This window comes from Lissotriton helveticus, chromosome 1_1, assembly GCF_964261635.1.
Source record: "Lissotriton helveticus chromosome 1_1, aLisHel1.1, whole genome shotgun sequence".
Classification (NCBI taxonomy): Eukaryota; Metazoa; Chordata; class Amphibia; order Caudata; family Salamandridae; genus Lissotriton; species Lissotriton helveticus.
Window position 1 is genome coordinate 1,888,762,662 of NC_136057.1, and position 21,130 is coordinate 1,888,783,791.

General features: G+C 46.6%; 1 protein-coding gene across 2 annotated transcripts in view; it reads left to right on the forward strand.

Moving 5' to 3' along the window:
- The window catches only part of LOC144754535 (dimethylaniline monooxygenase [N-oxide-forming] 2-like), a 425,016-nt gene that overhangs the window by 330,983 nt on the left and 72,903 nt on the right, over positions 1-21,130 (forward strand). For both annotated transcript variants that reach the window (XM_078642466.1, XM_078642472.1), the window contains exon 8: positions 6,883-6,955. In XM_078642466.1, the coding sequence (XP_078498592.1) occupies positions 6,883-6,955 (73 nt within the window). The remainder of the gene's footprint in view (positions 1-6,882; positions 6,956-21,130) is intronic.

A 21,130-nucleotide genomic window follows, 5' to 3' on the forward strand; every position in this document is an offset into this window, starting at 1 on the left:
CTCCCCCCACTCCTACCCTGGTGGTGGCCTCTATATCCTGCCACGGGTCCGTCAATGTGGAGCCTACTTAGAGTTGGAAGAGATGTAGGGCCCTAACTGTGGCGGGACAAACTGCTGATGGAAGACCCCGTGAGAGGAAGGAGACCAGCGGACCCCACCTAAACTCGAGGTCTTGAAATCTTCCTTAAAAATATCCGACATACGTTCCAGTCTGAGCAACTTCCAGAGGCGGGAGTGCCACAGGGACATTGCTGGCGCCTCCCTCCTCTTCCATGGTGCGGCAATAGTGGTCTTGGCCGCCCCAATACACAGCCACATGATTTTTTTATCCACCCTAGTTTGGTGTTCTAACATAGGATCACGGATGCCCAGAAGTGTTTCGGCCATGGATGTCGGGATGGGATACCCCAGCATGTCTTTCACCTGGGCTAAGATTTCCTCCCAAAAAGGCCTGATGGTTGGGCAGTCCCACCAAATGTGTTGGAAGTCTCCGAGCAGTCCACACCCTCGCCAACATCTATCTGACGAACCGGGGAAGATTCGAGCTAACTTGGATGGATATAAGTATCAGTCCATCATTGTCTTCAAGTGTGCTTCTCGCAGATCTGTGGATTGGTTAAATTTAAAAATGTCAGACCACAAATGAGCCCATTCTTTGTCAGTAATGTCCCGTTGGGCCAGCCCTTCCCACATAGACATGTACCGCGGCTGGGGAGAGTGTGTAGTGGAGAGCAGAAGTTTGTACAGAAATGATATTGCCCCCTTCATGGATAAGGATAAAACAAGAAAAGTCTCAAATTTAGTAAGGGAACGGGTGGCCCCTTCTCGGATCTGGGGGCCTAAGGCCCAATGCAGTAACTGGGTATAGCGATAGCACTCAGAGTCTCCTACCCCGTAGTCTCTCTTACAGTTGTCGAATGTAAGTGGGTCATAGTTGTGGAACAAGTGGGTCAACGCCAGGCATCCCCCCTCCCGCCAGGCGTCAAAGGGTCCCTCCTGAAGAGCTGGAGGGAACGCTGCATTGAAGTGTAGTGGTGTAAAGAGTGAAGGGAATGTAGACCAGCTTTCATCTTTCGTCACAGAATCCCAGACTCGTAAGGTGGTACGCGTAGGGGTGCTAAGGTAGGCCTTTTTGGGTCGGCCTTGTTTTGCACGCCAGATTAGGTCCCAAATCGTTCTTCCCGCTACACCGCGGACCATATGGAGCCAGTGTTTCTCGGATCTTTCTGTGACCATTCGACCAGAATCCTAAGTGAGGCGGCTTTATAGTAGAGCTGGATATCAGAGAGACCTAACCCCCCCTCCTGTTGGGAGCGGCGCAGCAGGAAGAACGAGAAGCGAGCACGCCCTCCTTGCCAGATAAAGCGTAGGATCATTGCTTTTACACGCCTAAAGAAGTCCCCTTCCAGTTCTATTGGGAGTGCCTGGAATAGATATAATAACTTAGGGAGAAGGGTCTTCTTGATTGCATGGACGCGACCTAGCCAGGATAGGAAGAGAGGTTTCCATCTTGTCAGCTCCACCTGAATGCGGGTGATAGTGGGTGGGAAGTTGGCTGCGTATAGTTTCCCTACTGTCGGCGTCAGTCGGACACCCAGCTATTGGATAGAGGAGGAAGCCCACGGCGTCAGCGATTGAAGGTGATGGACCTCCTTCTGCGAAAGGGTGAGATTAAGTATATAAGATTAATCCAGATTAATTTTGAAGCCTGCAGTCTCCTCAAAACGATCTAGCTCCTTCTGTAGGTGCGGGAGGGACACCGTCGGGTTTGACAGAGATAAGAGGACATCGTCAGCAAGAAGAGAGATCTTATGGGATTTCCTGGTGAAGGGGAGGCCCTCAATCCCAGGGTGTTCTCTGGGAGCAATTTCTAGTGGTTCTATACTAAGGGTGAACAACAGAGGGGACAAGGGGCATCCCTGCCTAGTCCCTCTGGAGGGCGTAAAGGGGGAAGACTGCACGCCATTAACCGATACTTTAGACCGTGGGTTCCGATAGTTAGCCCGGATCATGTTTATGAACTGTGGGGAGAAGCCAAACGCCGAAAGTGTGGAGAATAGGAACCTCCAGTCGACGAGATCGAATGCCTTTTCGGCGTCCAACCCGATCAGAACTGCAGGGATCTTAAATTTGTTGGCCTTTTTGATCAAATGGACAATGCGGCGGGTGTTGTCATGAGTTTGGCGTCCCGCAATGAAGCCAGACTGGTCTGGGTGGATAAGGAGCAGCATAAGATCGTTCAGTCTCTTAGCCAGAATAGAAGAGTATAGTTTCGCATCTATGTTCAAGAGGGCAATAGGCCTGTAGGAGGCGCAGCGTGAGGGATCCTTCCCTGGCTTGGGAATCACCGAAATCACCGCCTCGGACATGGAACCAGTCGTGTCCCCATCCGCGGCTATTCTATTAAAAAGCCCAACTAGGTGGTGACTGATGTCAGAGGAGAATGTCTTGTAGAAAGTCGCGGTGTAACCGTCAGCGCCCGGCACCTTATGGGATTTCAATGCTTTAATAGCCGAGGTAACCTCGTCAAGGGTGATCGGAGCTATAAGCTTTTCATTCCAAGCAGGGGAGACCTGAGGGATGGGCAGATTCTTAAGGAAGTCCTGCTGTCTGGGAACGTCCAGAGTGTCTGCAGAGTATAGGGTCTTGTAAAACGCCCCAAAAAGGTCTGCCTTATCCTCGTCTCTATGGACGATGTCCCCTGAGGGATCTTGAATACCACCTATATACTCTCTTTCCCGTTTATCTTTTAGTTGCCTGGCGAGGTGTTTCCCTATTTTATTGCTTGAGTATAAGAAAGATTACGCAACTTAAGAAGAGTGAACTCTGCCCTATTATTGTAGATAGCTCGGAGTTTACCCCTGATCCCCGTGAGTTTGCGTAGTGTCTGTCTGGTGGGTGTGAGCTTGTAAATTTGTTCAATGGTCGATAGTTCCGCCTCGAGTAATTCCCTCTCCTTGGCCCGTTGTCTATTCAGAGCTGTGTTGAGTGCGATGCACTTGCCCCGCAGCACGGCCTTAAAGGAGTCCCACGTATTATATTCAGATGTGTCCACCGGCCTGTTAAAGGCAAAAAATTCTTTAACAGTCTCACTGAGTTGGGTACATGATTCCTTGTCCCTCGCTAATGACGCCGGGAAGTACCACCGAGCAGGGGACGGGGCATTACCAAACCAGGAAAGACATACAGAGTATAAACTATGATCCGAGACGGATATGGGGAATATTTTCGCCTCCTTGAAGTTGCCCTGTAGGGACTGGCTGGCGAAGATGTAGTCCAGCCGGTAGTAGGAGTGATGAACATGGGAAAAGAAGGTATAGTCCCGGGTCTGGGGGTAAAGAGCTCGCCAGGTGTCCAGCAGTCCTAGGTTTTGAATACGTCTCTGAGTGTCAATGGAAAAAGAGCCCAAGTCAGAGCAGCGAGTATGTGTGCTATCAAGATCTGGGTGCCATATTAAGTTAAAGTCCCCCATAAGAACCAGAGGTCCCCCGGCAAAATCCGTCACCTTGCCCAGGAGAGTTTGCAGGAAGCCCTTCTGCCCAGTGTGAGGGGCGTAGAGTGCCACAAAGGTGCACAGCTTCCCTTTCAGTCGCCCCTTGACCATAATCCAACATCCGTCCCTGTCGCTCTACACCCCTATGGGCTGGAACTGAGTAGTAGACCAAAATAAAAGTGCCACCCCCCTATGCTTGGTAGTGGCTGAAGACTTATAAATAAATGGGTATTGCTTGTGTTTTAGACGGGAATCCTCAGTCTTAAGTAAGTGTGTTTCCTGAAGGGCAACTATATCCAGGTGATGATCTAGTATATACTTCCATACTTTCTGACGTTTCTGAGGGAAGTTAAGCCCCTTGACGTTCCAAGTACCTACGGTAATCGGCATTGCAATGTGGGACCTATGTATCTCCCCTTTGACAGTCTAACCAATATGCCCCAAATGACCACCGTGCTATCTCCCCAATCCCTCGCCCATGGGTGCAGGGAAAGACCCGTGTGACTTAAAGTGCCTAGATTCTCCCAAAGATTGTCAATGCTGAGACCACCACCGCCCCTCTCCCCCTTCTCCCCCAAGACCCCATACACAAATCCTGCCAGGAAAGAACAAAACAGTACAGCCACCACCATCCCTCCCACCCCACCCCCGCAAACCTCAAGGAACAAGAAACCAAAGTGATACTCTAAAACCATTGGTCTGTCGTAGCGCGGGGCAAATCTGCCCCCGCATGGACTCGTGGGGACAACGGGTCCTGGGACCCAGTCCGCACAGCACTGTAGCAATATCTCAATAAGGAATCTACGAAACATAAGGCACTCACAGTTTGTCCCAGACACTGCAGCCGCAAACACCCAGTTCAGCGTGTAAGTCCTTGGTCGCCATAGCACAAACCAGACTGAGAGGAAGGGCAATCTAGCTCACCACCTTTACGAGAGGGTAATGCTTAGGGCTGTGTCACTGATACCCGTGTGGTATACAATCCCCGCGACATCAACTTGTCTTCAGCGTTTCCCCCTTCTCGTGTTCTGCGACCAGGCCGAGCTGGAAGCTGCACCCCGTGGAGGGTCACCAGGAGAACGAGACGAGGAGTCTCCCTCTTTCGTCGGTAAACCTGGAGGTGCAGACCGTCCTTCAAGTCGGTGATGTGGCGCCGTTTGTTATGGAGTTCGAAACTGAGGCCGAAAGGATACGTCCACCGATATTTAATCCCGTCTTCCTGGAGTTTGGTAGTAATAGGCCGCAGCGTCTGTCTGCATGCCAGCATAGAAGGAGCCACATCCTGGAAGATGGCGCAAGAGAAATTCTGAAAGGGGAAGGAGTCCTTTGCCCTAGCTGCTTGTAAGACCGCCTCCTTGGTTTTATAAGAGTGGAATTTCGCCAGGATAACACAAGGCCTCCTCCCTTTGCCCCTCTGGAGGGGGCCTACTCTGTGTACTCTATCCAGCTTTATCTTGAGCACCGTGGGGCTCAGGACTTCCGCAAAGAGGCCCTCCATAAAGGCCTCCAGGTCAGGCCCCTCTGCGCCCTCTTCCAGGTCTTTGACACAAATGTTCTCCCGCCGAGCGCGGTTTTCCAGGTCTTCAGACTTCAGCTGCGCTTGCTGGAGCTGTTCTTTAAGGTATTGAATGTCCTCCTGACACTCACCCACCGCTTGCTTGTCCTCTTGGTGTTGTGTTTCTAAATCGAGAACTCTGGTGCCCACGGAGTCCACATCTTTTTGGAGAGAGGCCAAGCATTCCGACAAATCAGAGCATAGTTGGTCAATAGAAGATTTAATGTCCTGACCAAGCTCATTGCACAGCTCAGACTTGAAGTCCTTAAACATGGATAGGAGATCCGCTTTGGAAAGGGCCATGGCTGTCTTCTCAGTATTGCCTCTGAGAGCCGGCCAATTATCAGTGGCAGTAAAAAAGTCCGATACTTTGCCAGTTCCCTTGTTTGTGCCTTTCTTCGGAGGCATGAGGAAGTGGACCCATACCGCTCGGCCGCCTCTTAACTCGGCGGGGCACCCCCTCTACATTCAACGTAGGCTCAGGAGGAGGCCTGCAGTGCAGCAGGGAACAGCGATGCGCAGACTCCCATCAGACTGAGAAGCACAACGTCAGGACTAACCTCCACTGGAGTCTGTATGCGCCTCTCCGCAGCGTCATGATGGCGTGGGGGGGGAGATCTTTCTAGGTGCGCGGCCGTCAGGTTCCAGCCTTTGTAGCCCTCCCCAGCCTTCCCTCATTGCAGTAGTTGCCTGGCAATGTCTCGGACATCTCCAACGGGGTCTATCAGCCCTTTCGCTGTCTGCAGGTCACGTTTCTCATCGCCCCACTGCTGGTACTCTGTTGGGGCAGCTCCAGGCCCGTAGGAGTGAGCCAGAGCCCCACGAGGTCTACCGCCATCTCAGGATGTCCCACCGGCTGCCATCTTGAGGTCAGGCAGCCGGTTTGTCTGCCTCCAGAGCGTTTTAGAGAAAGTGCAGGCCTGGCAGACAACAGGGACTCACCCTCTAGTCCTCCGCTCTGCTTCCGTGGCAGCAGCACTCCCCTCAGCCGCCACAGAGACTGCCGATCGGTGCCCCTGGATGTATGACGGTACAACGCGTACCGTTTCAACATGTGCCTTTACAACGCGTCTTTAACAACGCAAGTCGTTACAACGACTTGCGTTTTGGGCGCGGATAGTGAATAGTATAATTTACTATTCTAATACCAGTCCCGTGGATATTAGGGAAGGTGTTGGAATAGTAAATATACTATTCTTTATCCTTTAGCGCCCTCCAGCGCAAGTCGTGGTTATGACTTGCGCTGTAAAGGACGCGTCGTAAAAGCACTGCGGGGTAACATCCGCGTTGAAAAGGATGTCCCCACGCCGGATTACGTGCTGGCCACCATCTTGAGCCCGGGGCCACTCGCCGCTCCCGTATCCAGCAATCCAGAGCTCCCAGGGCCTCAATTGTTCCTCAATGTGCCACTCTTTTATGCGTCAGGACTTCCGCCGTCCGAGGATAGTCCGCGGTAGCGATTTCATGCAGTTTCGCCGCCAGTAGAGCTCGCCAAGCGCTGCCCGGAACGGGAGCCGAAGCAGGTCACGTCTGCTCGGCCATCTTGCCCGGCCACGCCCCGAGACAATATTTTTGTAAATGATACGTAGGACTAAATATTTTTGCTGACAATATTTAGGCCATGAGCACTGAATATTCCCACACCATACTCATAAAAGATGGTTAAGTACTGGTGACTTCCAATTCTCTGTCTTGGTCTGGAGCCTTCTGAGATATTGGCTAGTCCACTCTGCATACTTTTCAAACCTTCAATTTTGCACTTTTGTATCTTTGATCTGCACAAGAATATGATTGTTGCTACTGGTTGAGTGATAACCAACCCTTTGTGTTCTAGGCTTATGTAAGCTTCCTCCCTTGGAGAAAATAATGGAGGACATCGCCAAGAAAAACGAAACATTATTGCAAAGGTGAGAATGTGCATGATGCAAGTCTAAGCTCTGGTTGGTGCAAGTCTAGGCTCTGGTTGGTGCAAGTCTAGGCTCTGGTTGGTGCAAGTCTAGGCTCTGGTTGGTGCACGTCTAGGTTCTGGTTTGTGCAAGTCTAGGCTCTGGTCCTCATTTTAGGGAGCTCACTAAGAAATGGTAGCAAAGTTCCACCTTGCGGTCCTCAGACTATTGGGGGTCAGTCACAATGCTGAAATTGAGAGCTTCACTCTCAAAAAGGGTAGTTGTTTTTTTATGTAGGACTTCATATTGCACTTCTGTTGTTAACAAGTGTTACAATTGTTGGATTATCAAATCACGCAGTTTACTGACCACCGAAAGTTGTACGTCACAGTAGACTTTTCTGGGATTCCTCCGGAGACATGAAGATTTCAGAAGATGTCAGCAGCAAGAGTTTAACTCACTGTCCATCTTGTCAGCGTATATATGGCATTACAAGGTAGACAACTGTTTGAGTAGAGCAGGGCTCGAGTCAAGGGTAGACGCGGGTACACACCATCTACCCACTACTTTCAGAGGCTAGATGCTATATACCTTGCTGCAAAGTGGGCCACTTCAGCGGAGTGCCACGTTCCTTTCCTACTTCTGCTGGAATTCACAGGAGCATGCTGAACTTTTCCCAGCAGTGTTTTTTTTAAATTTTATTTAATTTTAACTCGCTGTTGTCTGTCGACTCTTCCTTCCAACCTTCTAACCCCCCCACCCCCTCACATACACACCACCCCTGCCGCTCTTACCTGCACGGGCTGCTCATGCTTATGGGCAACATGAAAATAAAGTAGATGTCCGATTCATAAAGAAATCTGGCATGAACCAGCAGGTATATGTCACTTCATTGGCCCAGATTTAAAACTTTCAGCAATACACAGAATTTGCCGAAGTAGGCCTTGAAACCGTGCTTCTAGCAAAGGTTTGTGAGTTCCATTTTCACATGAGAAAATATACGGTACACAAGGTTAATTCGCCTGCGAAAATCTGGTTTGCACTTGCAAATCCATTTCCCATAAATCCGACATTTCCTCACCCTGTAAAACATTTTCTCCCTTGTCAGTAGTAAGTGTGTAATCTTTTGCAATGTCAGAAGAGTTTGGAGAGGAGTTCAGGAAAACTCTTAATCCTGCTGTTTTGTGGCAATGCACATTATCAGAAAAGATATTTTGAAAACTCTGATGTAACGAAAATGCTGCCATAATTGACACTCTTCTGCATGGCACCAAAAGAAACAAGTGTCTTTTTTTTTACAGTAGAAGTAGATTTCTGAAGCATCCTGTCCCTTGGACAAACAGTTGCACAACTCTGGGTCTACTGAGACAACCTGACACTCGTTGTAGAATTTATTGGCTTTATTCCAAAAGTATTTTACATACATTGTAATAAAGCTATGCATTTTCCTACAGAGTTTACCAAAGAAATAAGCTAATAAGCTGCAGTTTTCACAGACAGGTTAAATGGTACTCTAGAAGCTCTGGTGGTCAAGGTCATGTGTGTTGCTGTACTATTTCCTCTGCAGCACTCTTCCCCTTTTTTCCTAAGAGTGCACGTTCAGAGTAGAGGCCAGAGGAAAATGACGTCCAGCCAGACCACTGCCAACAGAATCCACCACTAGCTCCTGGAATGTGGTCCAGAATCTGGATCTTCTATTCCAGCCTGGGGCACCGACAACAACACCCGCATTAAAGGGCTGGGGATAAGGGACATGGTCACCCTTTGCAACCAAAGCCTTCTTTCTCCTGCCACAATGACTAACTTGCCTGAAGGTCTGCAATTATAATTGAGACTCAACTGGTTGCCACTGTTGACCTGCACTGACTCCCTCTCATACTAAATGTGTACCTCGTTGCTTGGCCTGGACCAAAGCACTTAGCAATATGTTTGGAGCTCCTAAGCGCATAGCTGACCTCAAATAAACGGTCCTTCCTTTCTCCAACATAGTAATGCATTTGTCTTCCAAATTGAGGGCCTTAGCAAGTTGGAAATTCATGAAAAGGAAGTGGCGGTAAGGAAACATGTTAGATTTGGCAAGTTGCACCCATGCTCATATCCCCATTCTTACAACAAACCATCTACCTGCCTTAAATTTGGCAGATGTTGCACTTATGGCAGATGCTGGGTGGCGTCTGGAGTCTGCAGGAAGATACTATCGTTCTAAGGATTGGCCTCAGCACCACTATCCAAAATACAACTAATGTCTGCTGACACTTTTCACTTGTTGGGCCATATAGTGCCTTGGGCCCCCGCCTTTCTGCCTGTCCCATTCAATCTGCATCAATACAGATCTGGGAAGGGGAAATACAGATAACCTGAGAGTAGATTAGGTGAGGAGAGTGTACAATGGGCACAATGTGGGTAACCGGACAAAGAGTGGTCGAGAGTACAATGAGTAGTTGAGAGTCAAGCGGGAAATGGCATTAACAACGCAGTTGGAAGTACACCTGCCATAAGAACGCAAGTGTTACCACCCTTGCTTTTATCATGCATATGCCTTTGCCGTGCATATGCCTTTGCCACACATATTCCCTAACCACGCATGTCTTAACAGTGATTTCTGTTGTAAAGACTGCAAAGAAGAAGACAAATGCGTGGTGAAGGAAGTCAGAGCTCTAGACTTGGAGCAAATGGTTGGGGGGTGGGAGGTTTTGGAGACTTCTTGCCCAGACTTTCTGCTTCCTTCCTTCCTGTCTTCAGCTCACTGATTAGTTGTTTGGGCAGGGCTGGGGTCAGGGTAGTTTTATGGGCTGGGGGCTGAGTTTTAGGGCTCACAGTGGGGAGTTGGGGTGTAACCTTCACCACTCATTTACCTTTACCAATCATGCCTTTACAGCAAAATGTATTATACAGTCATGTTTCATAAAGGCATGCGTGGTAAAGATGCAGTCATGTTAAAGACCACTTTGTTAAGGCATGCAAAGTAATTGCATTCATGGCATACAACCTTGTCGAGAAGGAGGGACAGAATGAGAAAGTGGGCAGGACACAAGTGATGGGGTACAGAACGGCAGAGGTGACATGCTGTGGGTGAGGGAGAGAGGTGCAGTTGGCAGCCCAGTGTGGCTAAGTGTACACTGAGGTAAAACCAGGGGCGTCTCCTCCGCTAAGGTGGAGGAGCATTGCCCCACTGTTCTCAGATCAGTGGAAAGGGAAAAATAAAATGATAATAACAACCTTCTTATAATTTTATTTTTTATTGCTGCCATGTTGGGTTAGGGCAGGTTAGGGCTGGTGGCACAGGGAGGAAGAGTGGTTCATGCACTTAAGTGCACATGATGGCTTGGCTGGCCGTCTTGGGCCGGCTAAACAGTCATGCGCACTTTGCATGTTCTCCACCAGGCTGTAATCCACAGCCTGGCTAGAGAACATACACAGGTTCTCTGTCCCCGTCTGAGCGCCGAACAACGGTGCTTAAATAAAACACAATGCTGGGGGAGCCTGTGTGCTTTCTGGTTCTTCCTGAGTAGGAGTCAGGAAGAGAAGTGGAGAGACGGTGAGGAGAGACTGCGGTAGAGGTAAGTGTTTTAATAAAAAAATAATTTTTTTAAACCCCCTGCCACGCCTCGCTACCCCCGTTCCTTACCAGCCGCTGCTGGGTAAGACAGAGTATGGATTGGTACAGAGTGGGTGTGGGGGCATAGACTGGATTAGGGAGGCAAAGAACGACTCTGGAGATCTGAAAACATCATGAGATACTGGCAGTTTATCTCTTGTCATCTGAGCAGGCTCAGGGGGACTTTGTTATGCTGTGAAAATCTCATGTAACACCAGAATGTTGAATTTTGTATAGTTTTCATATTTTTGGTTGCCTCCCAGTTTATGCTTTTTCACATTGTTTTCACTTGATGGAGTTTGATTTGAGCTCTATTTGCCCTGTGTGAACTGTGAAAATGATGTCTGAGACATTTTATGCACCAGTCTGTTTCCTACTGCTAACTTGTGTAGGAGGGGTATGCTTTCTTGTACAGTTTTCATGCATACAAATGACCGATTTTATTTCACATAATAAAAAAACTTTTCACAAACATTACGCATATTCTTCAAAATATATTTAGCATGTTCACACTCCCCAAGCATTGGGCAACTAAATGGAGATCTCTCATTATTGTTGGGCCTGGTACCACAGATGACTCAGTGTAATCAAAAATGTGATACCAGTAAAGTCCTGTCTACTTCTTGGCATTTCGAGGATGGTTACATTGTTGCATTTGAGTTTCCATTCGGTTTTGGTGAGCAGAAAGTAGTCCTTTTGTTTGACTACAGATGCTACATAACGTTCAACTTGAAATGGAGAACCAATGTGTGCTCACTGATGCATTTCCTTGCCTGACACAATGATAGAACATAATATAACACACCGTACAAAACAGCTGAACTTTGCATGACACAACAGGATACGAGACATACGCATAACACAACATAACACAGAATAACACAACACACAATAACATAATACAACATAGCATTGCATGACACAACATAGCACAACCTCCCATAACTCAGCATTGAACAGCATGACACAACATAATACATGCTAACATAAGAGCACAGCACAGAATACTCCCTAACGTAAAACAGCACAGCATAATGCAACATAACATAGAATAACACTGCATGACACAACAAAACTCAACACTCTGCAATATAACACAGCATGAAATAACAGAATGCAACATAACATTGCACACTATATAACACAGCAGATCATAGCACATAGTACCAGTCGGGCCCCGTGCAGGGAAGAGCTGTGGGGCCAGGTTGGGAGGGCGGGGGGTTTCGAAAGGCGGCTACGAGAGACAATTATTTATTTATTTAATTTTCTCTCTTGATCGTCCGTCGAAATCTTCTCCCACCCGGCCACACCGCTCTTACCTGCACAGGCCGCGGCAGCATCATACCACAGCATGACATGGGATTACATAACCCAATACAGACTATCATATCACATCCTAGAATAGCCTAATGTGGCGAAGCCCAGCAGGGGAATGAAGTGCACAGGAGATTTGGGCTCTCCTCACTGAAATCAGCCACCATCTGTGCACTGTATTCTCCTTGGACATAGACAGCCCAGGGATCCCGCAGAGTGATTGCGTTGCATGGAGGGAGAGTACTGCGCCTACGTCTGCCATCCTCTGGAGGAGGAAAATTGAGATGGAGCAGCACATGTGGAAGTGGACATCTTGCAACTCCGAGCACTGCCAGGCCTGATTCTTGACCTACTTGTCAAGGCAGCCGAGACAAGAGAGCAAACACCTGGATGACATGTATTGGGCACCAATGACTGGCATGGGGTCCAAGCAGCTGGGGGAGCGGCAAAGAATGGCTGAGTGGTGGCAACTTCAATAAGGCACTGCTCTGAGTGGCCCACCCAAGAGACAAGGTCTGGAATGAAGAGGAGGCTGTGATTGACAATGTGGGGAGACGCGCTCCTCTGAGCTCTGATGCAGATGTTACTAGCCTTCTGGGTGGTATCTCACTCCCGCAGCCCCAACGGGGTAAGGCACTGCTCTGTCACAGCTGGCAGGAGCAGTGGGGATCTAGTGTGAGGTGTGGAGAGTGACATGCTCCCCACAATGTCAGCCTGACATGGACCCCCTTTGGATCTAGGTCCTGTGCACCAGACTCAACAGGCCCGATTTCTTCAGTGATGCCCAACTCAGTGACTCAACTACAGTTAGGGTGTTGCTCTGTAAATATCCTTAGACATTGTAAACCCCAATGTATGTGGGGCAAACCATGAAAAACGAGTAAAAGGGACCTACTTGGTAAGAAGTTGAGGGTTCTGCAGCACCAGCTCGGCTGAGCATTGCGTGGGTCAAAGGAGTCAGCCACTGTGATGAGATAATTGGGTGGAAAAGAGCAAGAACTACTAGATGTCAACAGTGGGGGGGGACTACCAGGCGCTTATCACTCCACGCAGACCAATCATGGAAGTTAGAAGGAGCAGGCGGTTCATATATGAGAGACATGCTGGCATCTACAAGCATGGGTTATGAAAAAGATGACCGGTTCACAAGTTAAACCAGATCCTCACTAGAGAGGCTGCTAGAAACAGCAAGACACACATGCCTCTCACAGGAATACCTGCAACAGTTTCAGAAAGAGACCAAAGAAGAGAATACTATTATCAGGATTGACCTTGAAACGTATCGCTATGAGTTTCAGAAGAATGTGGAGGTGCTCGAGGACTGAGTTGTGGACATGAAATCAATGGCGGAATAGCCATACCATACGGGCAACATGATTCTCATGGACTTCGTCCTGTGTATCACAATGTGGCTGCTACCAACTAGTCTCCCAGGGCCGAAGTTAGAGACAATGGGATTCTTTCCCCTTTTGTACAAATTGGCAGGGGTGTCCAAGCTAACTATGTTTGCCAAAGATGTCTTGTTGTTAGTCAAGGTTCTGCTGATGTTGGTTCCCCACATGCTGAAGGAATTAGAGAACATCTGAGGTGCCTCAGGCTAAAAATGAACATCTACAAATCTGAGGTGCTGTTGCTGCACCCTCCATCCATGAGGAACGACTCCTTATGTAAACAGGTCCCCATTACATGGCACTTCCAGGCAGTTACCTACTTGGGCATTCCAACAGTGCCTTCCATGCTCCAAACACTCAACCAGTGTTTAAATATTTCCCACTTCTCCGAATACTGAGACAAGAACTCTGAAATGGCACATGAAGCTCTTCTCCTGCCTGGGACATGTGGTCATAGTCAACATTATGGTTCTCCCCAAATTGCTGTATGTGTTGAAGGCAAGTCATTTATCCTTGACAGCCAATTAAGCAGTTCCAATTGCTATCACTACTTTAATTTGGCATGGGAAGAAAATGAAGTACCTGCAAAGAAAGGTTGCAGGCGGGGACTTGGGGACAAGTCTGGCTGAACTCAAAGGTGGCCTCAGCTGTGCCTGGTCTCTGGAGCACAGGGACACAGTCGGTTTATATGAACCCAGGCTGTGGTGCTCGGGTGCAGAGAAGTTTTGTCCGTCTGGTTGCTGTAGTATTAAGCTCTCCCGTACCTTTGGTGACCTGCAGAGGGAGAGAAAATAGGGCAGCAGGGCCATTCTCGTCAATGGCCTCGTGGATCCTGAAGTCCCTCGTGGGCATGTCCGCATTGGTGCTGTCCGGTCTGGACACGCAACAAGCCTTGGTAGCTGAAAGAAACAGTGGTTCCTGTGGAATATTATAGAGTATTGGGAATGGTAATATTGTCATGGTTCGCTTTGTTTTCGTCGACGACGTTTCGACCCCTGTGGGGATGAGGGGTCTCTTCAGGACCTAACGATATAGGGACATCTGAAAGGATGGATGGCCTGTTATCGTGATACGTGTGCACCTCAGGAAGTGAAGAGTGAAATAAACAATTACTCACATGGAACCCAGCCAGGCGCCCAGTGAGGGGAAGGGGAAAGATGACAGGGAAACTGAACTGTAACTGAAAAGACCCCTCATCCCCACAGGGGTCGAAACGTCGTCAAAGAAAACAAAGCAAGCCATCCCTACTACAGGTTTCTTTGGATGGTCTACTTTAATATTTGCCTAGAAACCATTTATAATTGTTACAAATTTGTCACAAACTGTTGTAGGTTCCATGTTCACTGGGGACACAATGCACTGTTCATTTTTGTAATTGTTTTTTGCTATATATTTATATGAAAGCTACTCTTGTCTACACTTAATACTGAGTCGTGTATGGTTCTTCTCCTTTTGATATCGCTATAACCCATTTGTTCATTGCGATTGTGCATAACAATATTACCATTCCCAATATTCTATCATTTTCCACAGGAACCACTGTTTCTGTTTATATTATAGGTACCCTGGTTCCGTTGTGAGTAGGGTTCCCTTGTAACTCATTTTCGATTGATAGCTGAAAGGGTGCTGATACCCAGGGCATTGGTGATGAGAGGCTCCTGGAGGTGTCAGCATATAGAGACTTGGTGAAAGCGATGGGGCTGATCTCCTGGACTTATGACAACCTCTTCCTGGTGAGTTGCTCCCTTGGTGGGTCAATGTGGTCTGTGTCTGCAGATTTAGGGGGATGGCTCCTCCACCTTAAGAGAGATGTTGCTTGGTTGTTGAAGGTGGGAACACTCCTCCAAGGGCTTGGAGTGTCTGTTCAGCTTCTCGATGAGTTGGTCTTTGAGACTGTTGCGGTGCAACCAGTAGGGCAGTGTTTGGCGCGAGTATTTGTGCAGGGCCTCTGTTCACCCTACTTCAGTTCTTCTTTGTCCCAGTTTTCCCGGTGTCAGGGGGACCCCTAAATACTGTTTATTTTGGGGTTTAGAGTTTGTGCTTAACCTATTTTGAAAAATAGCTGAAAGATAGAAGCCATGATAAACATGTTACATCAGCATTTTTTATGTTAATACCAGGCACGATACTCATAGATAGAATCGCTGGCAAAAAAAGATGGGGAAATGAACAGTTGAGAGAGATAGGTGACAGAGAAGGAGCTAACTCTATGATCAGGCATGCACATCCATCCAAAATGCCATGGGTAGGGAAACCCAATGTATTATACTTACTTACTGGTTTCTTACCCCACACAAAATAGCAGCATGGGTCAATGGAGGAACTGCAAAGACTGGATGGGCTGCGAGGTGGCAGAAACCCTTGTGCTATTGCTGTAGCATTAAATATCATTGGGCAGATACAGAGAAGAGATTCTGCTGGAGATATGAGGCACTTGAGTGCAGGTCCCAAGAGATCCGCGTGTGGTGCTTTAGGGCTTACCACTCAAAGGGTATACTAGCCTCAGCGATACAAACTATACTTTTCCTAAAGCGGAAGCAAACAGTGTAGAACCTTAGGTATTGAGGGGCATATTATCAACATTATCGCCGCTTTAGCAGCGATACTAGGCATGATAATATGCCCTGTAGAATTCCAATAGAAGCCCATGTTCACACCAGAACATGGACTTCTATTAGAATTTTCAAGGGCATATTATCATGCCCATTATCGCCGCTAAAGCGGTGATAATTTTTAATGCCCTTCTTGATAATAGGCCCTTGAGTTGTTCTGCTTTGGAATAACTTCACTAAGGAAAAGATAACTCTTACACCGAAACACAGACTCGGGTCTTTCAAGACAGACTGGTTGACTTCTCTGACTTACCTTTCAAGGAGTTTAGGAAACTCACTTGTCCTTGCTTTCTCAAAGCCCTTGCACATTGCCTGGAACCCAAAAGAATTTGAAAACCTTTAGTAGTGCTTGCAAGGAATCAGGCCTGTGGAATATTGATCTTTTATTGACAAACTGCGCAGGGGAATGAATGTGTATTGCATCAGCATGTCTTGTATGTTGCTGTGACCAGCGTGGTAGAGGGAGGGTGATGGTATAGAGGAATGTTGGTAGTTTTAGGAATTGAGAACTCTGTTGTGTTGTTTACACATTGCTTCCTTGTCAACCTGGCTGTTGTAGACAATTGCGTGTGCAGAGCTAGAAACAAACACTGTGAAAGACGGAATATCTTAACACAGCAGTGCATAGGACTACATAACAATATAGCATAATGTCAGCAGTCATATAACAGAACCATAAGGTGTTTATTCACCTCTTTTTCCTTCGTAGGGCTATGTTTTCATAATAAATAGTGTTCAAAGCGAAATTTAATGATTTGTGCCTATTTAATTGATCACTCATAGTTTAGTGTGCGTTTTCATTAAGCACAATAAATGGTATACTTAAGGCCACTCTTTTCAGAAAATGCTTAATAAAATCCGATGAATCATTATGGGTGAATTAACAGATAATTAAAGTGCAGACAGCGAAATGCTCATGGTGGTGGAAATATGTATGTTTTAAATAAAGTTACAGAAAAATCACAGATTGTACTTCCAATTTTTGTTGAAACAGTAATCTTACAAATGGGCCAATGATTTCGAAGGTAAAGTGAATCACACTAGACCCAAATTTGTAATGTTGAACTTGCTGTATCAACCTATTTGTATCCTTTCTCTTACTCTCCATATTTGGAACTCCCTACAGCGAAGGTGTGCTAGTCCTTATTTTTCTACTCAAATATTTCAATCAGAATCGGGAAATTACTCCTGCAACCCATATATATCATAGTGTAGGAAGACACACTCAATAAAAAAATCTGACACCAATTTCTAAAAATAACATGTACTTTTATATGAATTTAGATGCCAAGATCATCAGGTTTCATTGAAGTCATTATGCAGCTGGGAAACTAGTTTTGACCAGTGTCCAGTACGTACCTTAAGATGGCTTCCCTGTTCGCTTGCACTGTCAGTAATTGAACTGGCCAGCACAGGGGCATATCTGCATATGCGGTTATGCCATTACATGTAATATAATGCACCCTGCCTTGTGGCTGTAAGGCCTGCTGTAGGTGTGACTTACAAATATTACATGCAGTGTTAGGAGACATGGACGCAAGTGTGTGCCATATCAGGTTTTCACTTTTAAGAGCACTTTGTTACCCAGCCTGCAGTGGCAGTCTGTGTGAGTTTGGTGCTGGGCCCCTTAGAGTGGCACAAGATATGCTGCAGCTCTCAGTGACCATCTTTAGTACCTATGACCTAGGTACCAGAGGTACCACTTACTAGGGACTTACAGAGGTGGTAAATGCCTAGTCACTTAGGGATCAAGTGACCAGTTGTCTTGTTTTTGGGGAAAGAACACTGGCACTGGGGACCTGAATAGCTGGAACCAAGTGCACTTCTGTCAAAGTTGCATCAAATACCGGGCGAATAGAGGGAGGACTGCTGCAAGAAAAACCCAGTTTCCTACACATAGTTTGCTTAGTTGAGGCTGCTCTAGTCAATTACACTCATTCCTCACGTTGCTTATAAATTGTATCAGTTCATTCTTCAGCAGCGCTCGCAATATGAAGAAAAGCGGCAGGTTTCTCCCTAGACTGAGGAGCTGATCAAAGCCTGGAGCCAGCATGGGCTGTTGCTAACGCGCTGGCTAATGCCTCAGTGAACGGGACCGATAAAAGAGGGTGACAGGGCCAGCATCTTCACCACCTAAGAGCGACGAGAGTTGAGTACAGGTGTGCCACCTTTGGAAGACATGTCCCTTGGTGTAGAGGGGACTTGCCTCCACAGGAGGTTACAACACTAAAGGAAGCACAAGTTAAAGACCTGCACAAAGGGTTGGAGATCTATTTTACGGACCAGCGATGTCCCTGAAAACTATGTGGAGTGATGTGGGAGCAAAGGTTGCTACAGTAGCACCACAGCATTGAGACCTGGATGCATTGGTGGGAGCATTGCTGGTATTGCAGGGTTAGGGGCTGTTCCGAGCTCAGCTGCAGCTTATGCATGAGCAAAGTGACAACCAGAGCTAGTATGAATATGTGTAAAGGGGGAAGAGATGGGTAAAGCCAACATAACTTTTGCTCGTATAGTCTGAAGATTTCCAACTGGTTGGTATCTAATCACAAAGACAATACTTGGTAGACAAAGCAATGCCATGGGGTGCTCGGTGACCTGTGCAGTGTTTGAGAAATTTAGCATATTGCTGGAGCGAGTGTTGTCGTGGGGGTATGGTCTGAGTAGGTGTTGCAATACCCCGACGATTTTCTGATGGTGGACAGAGCTCGCATGGATAGTGAGTGCAACAGACTGATGCCAATCCTGGAGGCAGTAAAATTGAGTTTGGCATACTGTTCGTTCCACCAGAAGAGAGAAGGTCTCAGCATGCGCCTAACATTCCTGGATATTGAACTATATTCATTGGACCTGGTATTGAGGATTCCAGTGAATAAGCTGACAACTCTGATGGACTTATTAGATGAAGTTGTAGAAAAAGAGGTTTGAACTGAGGAAATTACAATTGGATAGTGGGAATCGTTTTGGAAGCCCCAGGCACAGGAGTATACTAGAAAGGCAGAGGGTGCCTATTAGGTGGCTGGAGGCATGGATGGTCAACCAGCATGGTATTGCCTTTTTGAAATTTTCCCCAGTGATTCTAGCAGAGAGATTGTGGAAATAATTGAGGGACAAGAAAGTGATTCTTGTGATTGACAGTGGAACACGTGATTAACAGATTGAAGACAAAGAATGAGCTTGTGTTGCAACTTGAGAGAGTGGTATTGAGGTGTTTGAGGTAGAATGTAGTATGATGTTCAGAGTGTGGATAATGCATTAACTCATTCACAGTGTGGTATGATGTTAACATTGTGGATAATGCATTATCTCATTCACAGTGGGCACAATTCTGCAGTCAGGCTTCTGAAGCAGAGTCAAGAGACACATCATTCCCATGGAGCATGTGGGAGAGCGGAATGTTTGAGTTCTACAGTTGGTGAAAAAGTTCCTGCCAGAGTCAACACGGAAGACATACAGTCTGGGTTGGGTGGAATGTGTGGATTCGAGTGAGAAGAGTGAGAGAGAGAGCTGTGCAGGGGTTGGAAGAGATGGTGAATGACATGATGGATTATGCTATGAGTGAAATTGAGAAAAGTATATTGTTAGTGGCTACTGGGGGAAAAATGGCACAGATCACAGTTTATGGGAAATGTTTCTGAGGATACATTGTGCTCGGGGTGAAGTAGGAAAAGGATCCTTGAAGGGCCAATGAAAATGAAAAGGTTATGACCTCAGAGTCGGTCACAATTGACATGTTAAGGGGAATAGTAGTCCAGGCGTCAACTGGAAGGCATATACAGAAAACAATGGCTCACCTGGAATTGTGTTTTGTTGTCAATTACATTTTGAACTCTTCACAAATGTCAAGTTCTCTTCAGGACAATGAGATAAGAGGTACACCTATGTTGGGAATCAATGACATTATGGCTATTAAAGGAAAGCATTGCTATTTTTGGTAGGCAAGAGGATTAACAGGAATATTCCATAATTAAGGAGTAATTTCGTGGTCATGATGGGATGAAAGAATCTGTTGATATGATAGATAAAGGTATTTATTGCACTGTCAAAGAAAAGGCATTCAATGGAATGGGCTTGAGTTAGGGGTGACCTCACCAGGATGTGCAAGTGTTCCAGTGACACCCAAATTGTACTAGATGAAATGCACCCACTCAGTTGTGCTTGCAACCTGGAAGAGGAACCATCCATTAATGGGGTCATTCTTATAGAGTTAATATTAATTTATAGCTGTTACCGAGTGGTGTCACTTTGGGCAATTGATGGGTGATACGACCCAGTGGGTTAGCTGATAGGGGACAAGTATCCTCTTAGTAATTAATCTATTCCAGGCACAGCTGGTGCAGAAACCAGGCTGTCACTAGCTAAACCAGTCCAAAGGCGGGAAGTGGGAGAACAGTGCTCCATCTCTATCTCCAGCAGTGAATCCTCTGTTTTTCCCTTAAGAAGGATCAGTTAGTGAGGCTTGGCACGTGATGAACTGTCTCCGGGCACATTAAAGGCTCCAACTGTGAATACGTTGGGAACAAATGAATTTGGAGTGTATATGGACTGGTGAATACATTTACATACTATATTATACACAATAAAAAAGAACAACAAAAATGGAAGACAGATAATGTACATGGAGAACCACTCACAAAACATGCTTGTCTGCCAGAATGAGGCTTAGCATGAGCAGAACTGTTTCAGGGCACATTAGAAATTCACCTAGAGAATAAACTAATTTAGGGTGCACCTGGATTGGTGATTACAATTAAAATCAATATTGTACACAGTCGAAAATTTGCAACTGAAATAGAAGACAGACTGTCCTAGTCTTCAGTGAAGAAATATATCCATAGCATTACAATGTCATTAGTTAGCAGAACTGTTTCAGGGCACATTGAAAACTCACCTAAAGAATAAACGAATTTAGGGTGTACCTGGATTAGTGATTACAATTAAAATCAATATTGTACACAGTCAAAAATTAGCAACAGAAATAGAAGATATACTATCGTAGTCTTCAGTGAAGAAAGATATCCATAGCATTACAATGTCATTAGTAATAGTCAGAAGATTGCTCACTTAAAGTTTAAATAATCAGCATGAGTTGCAGCTGAATTTCCAGTTCCTTCTCACTCAGGGGGCGGCCTTCTTCAATAACTTGCCAACTTATATATCCTCAAAGTTATGGTTGTACTCATGAAGTGAGACATCAGGGGGGCATTGGCTAACTGCATTTGATTCTACTTCTATGTAGCCCTATGTGCTGTTTACCCTGTTGTGTGGTTTGCCCTATGTA